The sequence below is a fragment of the Bidens hawaiensis genome, unplaced genomic scaffold (assembly GCF_021521415.1).
Source record: "Bidens hawaiensis isolate Kalapana, Puna unplaced genomic scaffold, B.hawaiensis_p1.1 tig00019208_1, whole genome shotgun sequence".
NCBI classification, from domain to species: domain Eukaryota; kingdom Viridiplantae; phylum Streptophyta; class Magnoliopsida; order Asterales; family Asteraceae; genus Bidens; species Bidens hawaiensis.
In genome coordinates, this window is record NW_027492914.1 from 331,615 (window position 1) to 345,927 (window position 14,313).

The 14,313-nt window shown below is 37.1% G+C and overlaps 1 protein-coding gene and 1 pseudogene across 1 annotated transcript; both read right to left on the reverse strand.

Moving 5' to 3' along the window:
• Nucleotides 1–3,419: 3,419 nt before the first annotated feature.
• LOC143557873 (disease resistance protein At4g27190-like) lies at nt 3,420–7,539 on the reverse strand. Its single transcript, XM_077046842.1, has one exon. The coding sequence runs from the start codon at nt 6,327–6,329 to the stop codon at nt 3,474–3,476; it is 2,856 nt and encodes a 951-aa protein (XP_076902957.1). The 5' UTR covers nt 6,330–7,539; the 3' UTR covers nt 3,420–3,473.
• A 3,698-nt stretch (nt 7,540–11,237) lies between these two features.
• LOC143557887 (disease resistance protein At4g27190-like) lies at nt 11,238–14,313 on the reverse strand (annotated as a pseudogene).

A 14,313-nucleotide genomic window follows, 5' to 3' on the forward strand; every position in this document is an offset into this window, starting at 1 on the left:
CAAGAGAACTTCAATTCCATTCGACAAATTTTGATTCGATTTGATTAGAACAGTACTTAGGGAAAGTACAGATTGTACTTTCTGTCACCTTTTTCAAGATCTTCCTTTTTAAGGATATCACCTCAATCAACTTTGACCCTTTATGGATCTAAAAAACATCCATATTTTAACACTTTTAAACACCAAATGTTGAATTCTTGAAGCATTTAACCTTTGAACCTTCACAAATTAACACTCAACCTTTAACCCGAAGCTTGAACACATGAAGTTATGTACTTATGAACATTTTATCTTCACTTTAAGGTACCTGTAACCCTAACCCACTACAACACTTGAAAACCTGTCTTAAACACAAACAAGACCAAAATCCAAGGTTGTACCCGAGATCTACAACTAGTAGAGCCCGAATACCAATTGTAGGTCCCTTGTTCGGATCTAACAACACAACACTAGTCTACTTGGATCAACCTCTACACAATCTAGCGGAAGTCACTAGTGAGGATTGAGATCTCGGATCTTGTTTGGTTATATTTATTTCCGTGAGGGAAGAAGAAAGGAGTGAGTAAAGAGAGTTTGTAGATGGATAAGGTTAGTAAAATGACAAAAAGGTTGGTTGTGCATGAGATACACACACTACAAATAGTGTGTGTGCTCATGCCCCTTTGATTGTATTATTCACGGCATGAATCCTTTTTGTCCAACTCGTTAATCGTGTCGGGTGAGAAATAATTTTGTGTACTATCAATAACATCCATTGCTTCAGCACCAACACGCTGGGTGTTAACACTTGTAAAATACTTTGCTAACAAATATTTCCAATCACTTTCTACCTCTATAATCACGTTACTGTTTGGGTTATTGTATAGTGCTCCTTCCAGCTTGAAGTTTACATCACCAAAAGTTCTCAAAATTCTGAAAGTCTTCTCTCAAATTGTGTGCAACCGCCTACAAATGGAACATAAATATGCCACATGATTTAAACAATTTACCCAAATTTAATACAAACAAATATCTAAATGGTTTATTGGTCGCCCAATGGGCTCTAACATACAAGGCCTTGGGCCTAAACATACAAGGAAACAAAGTCCAACTAGCTAACGTATATAAATGACACAAAGTAACAGTCTCTGCCAAGAAGCTCTAAGTACAAACGGATTGAATTTGAAACAGATCGAATTAAATTTTGAATCGAATCGAATAGAAATTTGAATAGAATCGAATTGAAAAAGGAATCGAATCGAATAGAAACTCGATTCGATTGGTTTTGGATTTCGATTCGATTGGTTTTCAAACTTGATTCGATTGGTTTTGTTGATTCGATTCGAATGGTTCGTGAATTTGATTCGAATGCTTTTTCCTGAAAGTACAACTTCACTTTATGCATGGATTTTCACAAAAGTACACTTTAGCCAAATATGGAAACTCGATTAATCTACCAAGAAACCCGATGAACACTTGTAGATCTTTAAACACAAACTTTTAAGCTTAACCTCATAATCTTCTTGAATCCAAATACTTTCAAGAACACAAGAACACACTTTTTCAAACCCCGAATACCATTTTAACACTTTAACACGCTTATTTCAAGCTTGTGAATACTACTGTAACAACAAGTGAACCCGAAAACCCACTTTAACACTTGAACACAAGTCTTTAACACACAAACAAGACCAAAATCCAAGGTTGTGACCCAAGAACTACAACTAGTACAGCCGAAAGCTCTGATACCAATTGTATGTCCTTAGAACGGATCAAACAACAAGTGTTCTTGAATCAATCTCACTTACTAGCTAGCTGAAATCACTAGTAAGAAACCGAGATATCGTTTCTTTTTTGTGTTTGCTTATTTGTCCGAAATGGAAAGAAGAGAGAGTAGAGTGAGAGTTGGTGAGAGGATAAGATTTTGTTTTTCAAAAGGTTTTTTTTAGCATGTGCATGCTTCACCTTCCATGCTCACTTCTATTATAAACAACCCAATGGGCTTAGCATTACAAGGCCTCAGGCCCAAACATACATTAAATAGACCAACAAGCTAACTAAATACATCGTGAACAGACTAAACAAATACAAAAGACTAAATAACAAAACGGGGACCTAAATTAACAAACTAAACTTTCTAATCTGACACATTTTGTCCTCCACCTTCTGCATGCTTCACAAATAGGACTAAACATTACAAACTATGAAGAATTATCAGAACAAGTCCCTGTACTTATAAGAACAAAATATTAAGTAACATTTATCAGCTGGCCATGAGTTGACTGGTCTTTAACATCTCACAACTATCTTATAGTTTCAGTTATGAGATAGTACCTATACTGTTTCTGGTTATAATGCAATATACAATTGTTTTGATCCCAGCTAAGAGATAGTACCTATATTGTTTAACACCAAAGGGCTTTTGGCGTCTTTGGAGGTTGATGGTTCAAATCCCACATTAGATGGATTAAGTGATTTAGCAGTAGATTAGAGTAAAGTGCCATATTCGTCCTCGTGGTTTGACAAATAATGCGAATTTAATTCAAAAAGTTTATTTTTTGCATATGGACCCTCCACGTTTTCCAGTTCTTGCCAATTGCATCCAAATCACTAACTCCGTTAAATTTAATCGTTAAGTCAGGGGTAGACATGTCTTTTCACTATTTCTTTATTATAATACTTATTTCAGTGAACTGCGGTTTCGTCCTTGTGGTTTTTTCAAATATGCGGTTTTAGTCCAATAGTTTCAAGTTTGCAATTTTTGTCGTTTATGTTTCATTTCACTTGCAGTTAAACCCGAATTTATTAACCTCGTGAAGTCTTTTCGTTAACACATTTGCGTGCCCTCATATGACGATCGATTTTGTCGTTTTTCTCCCCAAATAAACCTTAGTCCTAATTCGCAACCCCCTCATATGAGGGGCTGGGTGTATTTAGGGAAAAAGAAAAAAAAAAGAAGGAACAAAACTGCTCCTTACGTGAAGGGCACACCGATGGGTTTAACAACCAAACTTAACAAGATTAGGGAGTAGTTCACTGAAATAAGTATTATAATAAAGAAATAGTGAAAAGACATATCTACCCTTGACTTAACGATTAAATTTAATGGAGTTAGTGATTTGGATGTAATTGGCAAGAACTGGGAAACGTGGAAGGTCCATATGCGAAAAATAAACTTTTTAGACTAAATTCGCATTATTTGTCAAACCACGAGGACGAAAATGGCACTTTACTCTAGTAGATTATTAGTTGTTTATTTAAAAGGAACCTATATTGTTTCGGCTTATTATGCAAAATACAATTGTCGTGATCCTAGGAGAGAGGTTGGGAAGAAATGAAAGTAAATTTATTCGAGCATGCAATTGGTATATGAAACTTAAATATAGAACAAGTATGTTTTGTTGATGCTTTTATGTATATTCTGAGATCAATGCCAGCAACACATAGTTAAAAATAATCAACAAAAGGCAGAGACAACACTCTAAATAATTTTCTCACTTGTATTTTCTCTTTCTCGAGTAGTTCTTCTCCCTAGGGTAGGCTTGAAAGTGTTGCTGAAAAAAGTTCTTAGATTCATCGTTATCCCATCTTAAACTATTCCACCACTTGATATCACCTTCAATCTTTTTCAGGCTGCATGAATTGGAGATTGAAAGAGGAAGTTTCTTCAACCCGGAGAAATGCAAAACTTTAATCTGCTGCAACACTGGGAAAACTGATGTGTCATCACAGATTGATCTCAAGTTAACCATGTTGCTTATCTCTAGTACCCTTAAATTAGGCAGAATTTCTTCATGCTTCCCTGATTCAATGACGCAAGACAGATTTTCACAACTGCTCACCCTAATATCTTCAAGCTTTTTTACATGACGAAGCATGGCATAAGATACCGCTACTTTTAACATTGGACATTCCAAAACTTTTATTGTTGTCAGATTTATGAGGCATTTGCCTCTGGGAATTATCCCCTCAACTATTGCCTCTAAACTTTGTAAATGATCAAGAACCAGGTGTTGTAGATTGGGAAACATTTCCCTTGAACTTCTTTCCTTGCTTATTAAATGTGTAACCTCATTGGAATTTGATATAGTGAGTGATATCAATGATGATAGGCTCAACCAGTGTCGTTGTGTCATGCCTACACATGTTAACAAATCCAGAGAACTTGTGTTGTGTAGAAGATCTTGAAGGTCTTCTTGCGGGAGATCAACTCCCATAAGAACCAATCGTTTGTCATTGTGTTTAGCAACATGATGGTTTGAGTCATGGCTCCATGGACTAACATGGATATCAAATCTTGTTAATTTCTTGAGCAAAAAAGATGCGGATTTAAGACATTTAACTGAGTCCAGTCTTATTTGAAGGGCCGATAGGTGTTCCATTGATAGTAACTCATCAAATGTTGCCTTTTGATTTGCACCCGTCTTTGGATTCCAGTTATAAGAACTACGAGACATATCTAGAGTCTCAAGGCTTGATAACCCTGATATGCTTCCAGTTACTATTTTATTCAGAAAGGGTGTGCAAGACAGGTTTAGTTCTCTTAAACAATGTAATTTTCCAAACCCATTAGGAAGAGCTTTTATTCTGGTTCTAGAAAGGTCAAGAACTAATAGTTTACCAAGAGATTTAAAGGAAGGTAGTGTTTCTATCAAACAGTCCCTCAGAAAGAGAGCACGCAATTCACTCAGGCAAAGAAAAGACGGGGGCAAAGAAGTAATTCGAGTTTTGCTAAAATCCAGTACTCTTAAAGACTTAAGATTGTGAAAAAACTCGTTTGGAATTTTCTGTATAGGATTATCTTGGAGAAGCAGGACACTTAGCTGTGAGCCTACAGGTAATACTGGCAACTTTTTGATTCTGCAGCATACAAAAGAAACTCTTCTAGAAGACTCATTTGGCATCTGATACAATGGAAAGCCAGATTGGGTGTGAAACCCATACACCAGTTCTTGACTCTTGGACAGAAGTATGGCTAAGTCGCGAAAAATGTCATGCATTTTCACAGTTCCTTCTGAATCTTGATCCAGTAGGCATGAGTCCTTCAGGCGTTCGACTAAAGCAATATCATAGTCAAATGTTTCCTCTACAGTTTTGTTCTCAATTATTATGCCATCAGACACCCAACATTGGATGAGTTCACGAACATCTATTAAGAAGCTTGCTGGGTATAAAAAACAAAACAGAAAACATTGCTTCAGAATCTTACTTGGTAAGGAATGATAACTTGTTGCTAGAGTCCCAAATATCTCTTTCTCAATGTTCTTGAACAAGGGTGATGAGTACCGGTACCTAAGATACATGTTTTGCCACAATTCAATATGTGGTCTCTCCCTTAGAGAGTTCCCAAGAGTCTTGATTGCCAATGGCAGACCATTGATACCTGCAACAATTTTCCTCGCTGGAGATTTTATACCGTCTAAATTAACTACAGGTCCTGCACTGTGAACGAAAAGATTCCAAGCATCTTCTTCGATCATGAGTTTTAACTGAAAAAAGACATCAACGGCCATTTGTCTACACACATCACGAGATCGAGTGGTTAAAAGGATCTTACAGCAGGGATCCCTTGATGGTATACCCACAGCATCAAGATCGATCTTTTCCCAGACGTCATCAAGAATCAGGAGGATCTTCCTTCTCAGTTTCAGTCTTTCAAGAATTCTACAAGCTATCCTGTGAGTGGTGTCACCCGCTTCCAGTTTTAGATGAATTCTCTTGGCAATCTGCGACTGGATTGCGCTTAAATCCAATGATCTAGAAACTTGAACCCATATGACAATATCATAAGAATTTGGAGAGGAAAAACAAAGCTCATTGCTCAAGTTCTTGACCAAAGTTGTCTTGCCTATGCCACCCTTCACCCATACAGCAATCGTTCTGATTTCATCCCGGTTTAGGATTTCCAAAAGTTGTTTCATATCTGATGCTGCTCTCTGTCCCACAAGAGGTGGCACTGCCATTTCCATAACGGATTTAATTGGGGAGCTTATTTCGCAGTGACTAGAATTTAGCTCTTTCACCAGCTCGAGTTTCTTTTCCACTGTCCAGCACTGCATTATCTTGGATCCCCTGCCATCAGCATATTCATCAGCCATCTTTAGCAGTGGCCTCACATCATCTTCTGCTCGAGAAGCCTTCATCAACCATTCACTTACTTGTGGTTTTGGAACTTTTCCCTCCATTTTAGCTAAGGTGACATCTTCTTCAATCACCATCTTTTTGTTTCTTAGGTTTGCAATCTCTTCCCGGAGTTCATTAATTTTTTCTTCATATTTGGAAAGGGTTTTAATTTTTGAATAGACGAACTTAAAAATTGTTTTGGCGCCCTCAACGACAAGACCATCCATGGTGAGAAATGGGGGAATGACAGATTAAATATCAGCTTAACTATGTTTAAGCAATGAAAAAGAACGTCTATATGAGGGAAAAAATTGTGGTATGAATTTGAAATCAACACATCGATTTTCGTTTTAATCGCAAAAAACAAAAACAATGACCCTTCCTCCCTGTTGAAGTATTACTTCAATTCCTAGGAAATGCCTAAAAATGTTAAGACGGCACGGAATAAAAGAAACATATTGTTTTAAACGATGGGAACGCTTGAATTCTTGTTCTTGTTTACGAAAATGATAAATTCTAAATAGCAAACACTGTAGATTCCAAGTAATTCTTTTTCTTGTTTACTCCACATGAAAACAAAAAGTGATAGATTCTATAATCCAAATTTTGACAACTTGACACTAGCTCTTACCCTTGCTATTCGCCATAACATAGTTTGAAGTTCCGAAAATAGCTATACAATTTCCCCCAATTTCAGAAGAATCAATGGATTAAGTCGATTTAAACAATGATATTAAAAGTATAAGATAATGGATATCATATGTGTAATGAATTTCAGAAAGAAAATTGCACAAATAACAAAAGTTGTTTAATTTTATAGTTCGGTTCGGCTTTGGAGGGAAAAATAACCCCGACTGAACCGTAATTTTAGTTTAAAGAAAACAAAACAAATCATTTGTCAAACATTAGTTTGAATCTTTTCATTTGGTTGTTGCCAATTATTACAATTTCGGTCGGTTATAGATATATTAAAAGTAGTGGTGAAACAAATAGTGGTATATTATTCTTGATACAATATTGTAAAACTCTATTGGCGCATGTAATTATTATGAAAAGAAAAACAAGCAATACCATAATGCTGAGTTTTAGTGAACTGGCCCTCAATTTAGGATCCTCTACCTTATGGAAAGAAACACTCACCTTGACTACTGAACGATAAGCTTCATGGTGATGAAGGTTTTATTGGTGATTTTAGTGTATCGGGACATTTTAGGTGATTGGGATAAGAGAAAATGAGATAATATAATTTACGATATGAGTTGTGTCAAATAAATTACCATTGGTATGCAATTAACTTGTTGACAATACAGTTACAAATGATATTATTGTACATCACCTTGAACCTTGCAAGGTTCTTGATGGAATCAACTCTCCGAAACGTAGATGGGGAAGCCAAGAACCCAAAGGCGATTGAAGCGCGATGAACAGCCATGGCCATCTGGTACTTGATGTCCTTTTTCTTGAGATCTTTTTTTTTATTTCAGTAATGTCTCATGTGAAATGAAAGAGGTAGAAGCTTTCCATGCAACAACTCCTCATGGATTGCCATAAAGGCATGAAGCAGCGCGACATGTGATTCATCAACTTGAGAAGTAGGGTATGATGAGTTGTTTGCAGATTTTTTATCCCATGAGCTTGTATGATGAGTTGTTTGCAGATTTTTTATCCCATGAGCTTTCGGTGCTTGTTCAAAAACCTTGTCTACTACTTCTTGTTAGGAGTTTGAGCCGGATGGTGTTTGCTCACTTGCAGAGGTTTTGAATGCAGAATTTTGTGTTGGTTGAGCAGAAAACATCTTCACCCCATCAACTGGATGAACGGTGGGATGAGCTTGACTAAGGAAAGTTGCGCTGACTACTGATCTGGTAGAGATTCCCGCATGATTCAAAGAACTTATATGGTTAATCAATATGAGCTTGTCATCCATTTTGAGTGACTTTATGGTGGAAGTCAAGTCAGATAGATGTGTTATTTGCAAATTTGTTGTTCTTTTGATGGTGATGATACTATTATTCCATGTGAAGGTTAAGGAGTTCAAAGCTTGTCATTGATTTCTATCTGATCATAATCAATCCAGCACTCTTCATCTTGGTGATCAAAATTTCAAACTTGTGGATGAGAGATCCAATAGTTTCTCCTTGTATATGATTGAACATGTTGAATTCACCTGATGGAGGCCCAAGTATCGAAGAACGTGTCATGCTATATTTAGAGATCCATGATCGTGCTTCCAAAGGTGGCTACGGAAACGGGCATAACTTGGCCTATGGCGGTTTGGCACATGTCCGAAGCCCAAAAACGCCTTCTATTTTTGTGTTTTTTCAGCAGTTTTTGTATTTTTCTTTTTGGGTTTGTGTTCGGCCCATGGCCTTTTTTGGGCCCATTTCATATTAGAAACTCTATTTATATCTTGCTTATGTAATTTGAAGAGACAGACTTGAATATTATCAATAATTATTTTTCTCTTCAATTTCCTTGACCTTTGGGTGGGATTTGGGAGTTTTGGAAGTTCATCACGGGTATTCTTTGAATCAACGTGATTCGATCTTCATTATCGTTTTACCGCTGCATCATCACCCTTCAACACTGCATTTGTACTATTTCTCATCTCCACATTCCCTTCAAAATTGTTAACCAATGCATCCCATAGACCTTTTGTAGTGATGTGGTCTCTTAAAGTTTGAGCAATTTCAAGTGAAAGGCACACACTCAAGACACCATAGGCGTTTTGAACATCAGTCAGCATCTTTTTTGTCATCGTCGGTATAAGCCTTTACAAAAATGTGAGGACCATTCTTAATTGATCTGACTATTCTTATATAGTTCTTGAAACGCCACTGAATTCCTCAAAAGTTGTTATCCCACTTGAGCAGTTTTAATGGTTTGTTAGTGGCCCCGGCCTCATGTCAAAGATTAGCTAGGTTTTCGATGCCTCGGGATCAGCCGTCATCTTGCAAATCAGTAAATCAGATCAAACAGTCCACTAACAGTTTCTGCCAAAAGTTCCAAGTACAAACGGATCAAGTTTGAAAAGGAATCGAATTGAATTGGTAAATGGGTCGAATTGGATTTGAATCGAATCAAATTGGAATTGAATCCAAACGAATTAAAAAAGCAATCGAATCGAATAGAAACTCGATTCGATTGTTTTTGGATTTCGATTCGATTGGTTTCAAGACTCGATTCGGTTGATTTGTGGATTTCAATTCGAATGGTTTGTAACTCGATTGGATTTATTTTTTCCAGAGAGTACAATTTTTACTTTATGCACGTTTTAAAGAAAACTACACTTTTTATCTAATATGGAAACTCGATTAATCTACCAATTAAGAAACCTGATGAACACTTCGTAGATTTTACAATACAAACTTTCAAGCCTAACCACACAATCTTCTTGAATCGAAACATTTTTAAGAACCCAAGAACATAAGAACACACTTCTTTCAAACCCGAATACTTTTATAAAACTTATTTCAAGCTTGCAAACACAGCTACAATAAGTGAACTCGTAGACCCACTTTAACACTTGAACACAAGTCTTCAACACACCAACAAGACCAAAATTCAAGTTGTGACCCAAGAACTACAATTAGTATAGCCGAAAGCTCTTATAATAATTGTAGGTCCTATTCACTGATCAAACGACTAAGTTCTTGGATCAATCTTACTACTAGCTAGCGGAAATCACTAGTAGAGAACCAAGATCTCGGATCTTGTTTGGGTTTTCTTATCACCCGAAGTAGAAAGAAGCAGTAGGGAGAGTTGGTGAGATGTGGATAAGATTATTTCAAAAGGTTGTGGAGTGCATGGGTATGCTCTCCTATTTTTCTATTATTTCCTTATAACATGGCCTCGGCCCTAATACATTTAAACAAACCAACAAGCTAACTGAAAACATCGTTAATTGACTAAACAAATACAAAAGACTATGAAACAAAACGGGCCCTACATTTTTTAAAATGCTAATAGGGTAGACACAAATCATTCATCTATATATGTTTAACCCATTAAGCTTTTTTATTCTTACCAAATCCACTTCAAGCTTAAAAAGTGTCAATTTTGTTTTATGTCTAACATGTCGTTTAAGCAAATTCAGCTAAAATAAAACAACTTGCCCGGTATAATCCAATTCATAGTATAGCTATAGATAGGGGTTAGGGAACTTTAACTAAAATGAAATGGGCAAAAGAGTTAAAAGTTTCTCAACTTCTAATATTGGTACATACAACCTCCTAAATATGTTCATTCAAATATTCACATTATTTAAGTGTTTACATCTAATGCTTTGACATGTTACCAAACCCATTTAACCCCTTGGTGTTGGCAGATCACCCAGGCTTGTTGCCCAGACTTGATCAATCAATCAATCAATCAATCATGCCCAGTAAAATCCCACCGACAGCAAAGCTATAAGTAGGGTCTGGGGAGGGTGGGATGTAGGCACACCATACCTCTATCCAAAGGAATAAAGAGGTGGCTTCCAGAGAGACCCTCGGCTCTAAGTACATGTGTATGAAGCAAAATAAAGGAAATCAAAGTTTAACAGTTATATAAAAACTACTACTAATTATAATAATATTAATAATAAGATCACAGTTTAACAGCTATATAAAAGCTAATAATAATTATAATAATAATAATAATAATATATGTAAGGGAAATACCATTATGGTATGTGACCTAAATAAGTTAAGTCTAAGCCCTAAGGTATTCAATTTTCTCTAAAAATCCTTAACTTTAATTCTACTTCTCCACGAATTCCTATCCTCAACCATGTCCTCGGAGAGGTTTAGGTCTATCAAATCATGCCTAATCCTCTCATCCCAAGTCAATTTCGGTCGTCCTCTACCCCTCCTCCCCTCTATAGTAATGTTTTCTACGGATCTAACAGGATTCGTCGTCTGTCTACTCTTTACATGTTCAAACCATCTCAATCTCCACTCTCTTATCTTGTCTGCTATGTTCGCCACCCTCAATCTCTCACGAAACACAACGTTTCTTATTCGGGCTAGCCCAGAGCAAAGATGAAACAGAACGGATATCAACAAGACTCTATTGATAAGCTGATGATACAACATTATAACAATTCTAAATGTTTTGACTCTTCACCATTGACCCCTATTTATACACAGCCAGAACCAATCCTAATCTGACATGTGTACTTGGAAGTTATAAACTTTCCATTTGACAATCTGGACCTTATACTTACATAAACATTCTAAATACATACTAAACATAGTTTGACTAATTACAACACGACCCCTAAACTTTGACACCCATGGATTAACGAAATTATTTGCCAACAAAGCCAAACTACCGAGTTCCAACCGTACTTGAAAATGACATGTGTCCGAACCTGGACATTAACAACAAGAAAAGACAATGCTGTAAATGATGTTTTTACTTGTATTTTCTCTTTCTTGAGTTGTTATTCTCACTAGGGTGGGCTTGAAAGTGTTGCTGAAAGAAGTTCTTATCTTCATCATCATCCCATCTTAAATCATTCCACCACTTGGCGTCACCTTCAATCTTTTTCAGGCTGCATGAATTGGAGATTGATAGAGGAAGATTCTTTAACCCAGAGCAATGCAAAACTTTAATATACTGCAACACTGGGAAAACTGATGCACCGTCACTGATTGACCTCAACTTTACCATGTTGCCTATCTCTAATACCCTTAAATTAGGCAAACTTTCTTCATGCTCCCCTAATTCGATGATGCAAGACATGGTTTTGCAACCGCTTACCTTAATTTCTTCTAGCTTTTTAGCATGACGAAGCATTGCATAAGAGACCGCTCCTTTTAACATTGGACAATCCGAAACTTGAATTGTTGTTAGATTTTTTAGGCATACACCTCTCGGGATTATCCCCTCAACAATAAACTTCAAATTTTGCAAATGATCAAGAATCAAGTGTTGCAGATTTGGAAACATTTCCTTTGAACCCATTCCCATGCTTATTAAACATGTTATATCATTGCAATTTGATATAGTGAGTGAAGTCAATGATGATAGGCTAAGCAACTGTCTTCGGGTCATGCCAACACAAGTTAACACAACAAGAGAACTTGTGTTGTGTAGAAGATCCCGAAGATCTTCTTGCAGGAGATCAACTCCTCTAAGAACCAATCGCTTTTCATTTTGTTTGGCAACATGATGATTTGAGTCATGGCTCCATGGGCTAATCTGGATATCGAATCTTGTTAATTCCTTGAGCCACAAAGATGCAGATTCAAGACACCTAACCGAGTCCAATCTTATTTTAAGGGCTGATAGGTGTTCGAGTGTTGATAGCTCATCAAATATTTCTTTTCGATCTGCACCAGTCTTCGGATTCCAGTTATAATAACTAAAAGACATATCTAGAGTTTGGAGACTCGTTAACCCTGATATGCTTCCGACGACTATTTTATTCAAAAAGGGTGTACGTGACAGGTTTAACTCTCTTAAACTATCTAAATTTCCAAACCCATTAGGAAGAGCTTTTATGTGAGTGCCGGAGAGGTCAAGAACTAGGAGTTTACAACAAGATTTAAAAGAAGGAAGCTTTTCTATAGGGCAGTTTCTAAGTAAGAGAGAACGCAGCTCACACAGGCAAAGAAAAGACGCGGGCAAAGAAGTTATTTGAGTATCGCTTAAATTCAGTACCCTTAATGAGATAAAACTGTGAAAGAACTTATTTGGGATTTTCTGTATAGGATTTCCTTGAAGAAAAAGGACTGTCAGATGGGAATAGATAGGAAACTCTGGCAACTTTTTGATCCTGCAACTTGTGAGAGAAACTCTTCTTGAAGACTCGTTTGGCATCTGATAAAATTGATGGCCGGATTGAGTGTGAAACCCAAACAACAGTTCTTGACTCTGGGATAGAAGTATGGCTAAGTCACGGAATATGTCATGCATCTTCACAGTTCCTTCTGAATCTTGATCCAGTAAACATGAGTCCTTTAGGCGTTCAATTAAAGCAAGCCCATAATCAAATGTTTCCTCTACTGTATGGTTCTCAATAATTAAACCATCAGACACCCAACATTGGATAAGTTCCCGAACATCTATTGAAAAGCCTGCTGGGTATAAAGAACAAAACAGAAAGCATTGCTTTAGAATCTTGCTTGGTAAAAAATAATAACTTGTAGCTAGAGTCCCAAATATCTCTTTCTCAATGTTCTTGAACAAGGATGATGAGCATCGCCACATAAGATGCGTGTTTCGCCACAATTCGATCTGCGGTCTGTCCCTCATTGAGCTTCCAAGAGTCTTGATTGCCAAGGGCAGCCCATTGAAACCCGCAACAATTTTCCTCGCTGGAGATTCTATACCATTTGAATCAAGTATGTACATGTCCAGCGCTATGAACGAAAAGATTCCAAGAATCTTCTTCACTCATAAGATTTAACGGAAAAGAAGCATCAACAGCCATGTGCCTGCACACATCACGGGATCGTGTGGTTAAAAGGATCTTGCAGCCGGGATCCCTTGATGGAATACCCACAGCATCAAGATCAATCTTTTCTCAGACATCATCAAGAACCAGGAGGATCTTCCTTCTCAGCTTCAATCTTTGAAGAATTCTACTAGCTATCCTGTTAGTTGTATCATCTGCATCCACTTTTAAATGAATTCTCTTGGCAATCTGCAACTGAATTGTGCTCAAATCCGATGATCTGGAAACTTGAACCCAGATGACAATATCAAAAGAAGTTGTAGTGGAAATGCGCAACTCGTTGTTCAAGTTCTTGACCAAAGTTGTCTTCCCTATGCCTCCCTTCCCCCAGATGGCAATACTCCTGATACCATCCGTGTTCAGGATTTCCAAAAGTTGTTTCAAATCTGATGCCGCCCCCTGCCCCACAAGATGTGGCACGGCCATTTCAACCACTGATGTTATTGGAGAGCTTCTTTCACGTGCGACTGAATCAAAGTTCGTAGAATTTACCTCTTTCACCATGTGAAGTTTCGTAGCAGTGGCCTTACATCGTCTTCTGCTTGAGAAACCTTCTTCAACCAGTATATTACTTGCGGTTTTGGAACTTTTCCTTCCAATTGAGCCAGTGTGACATCTTCTTCAATTGCTATCTTTTTTATTGTGAGGTTTGCAGCCTCTACTCTGAGTTCGTCAATGTTTTCTTCATATTTGAAATATGTTTTGATTCTTGAACATATGAACTTAAAAATTGTTTTGGCACCATCAACAACAACACCTTCCAT

Coding starts and splice junctions, on each gene's coding strand:
- LOC143557873 (XM_077046842.1), bottom strand. CDS start 6,329: ATGGATGGTCTTGTCGTTGAGGGCGCCAAAACAATTTTTAAGTTCGTC.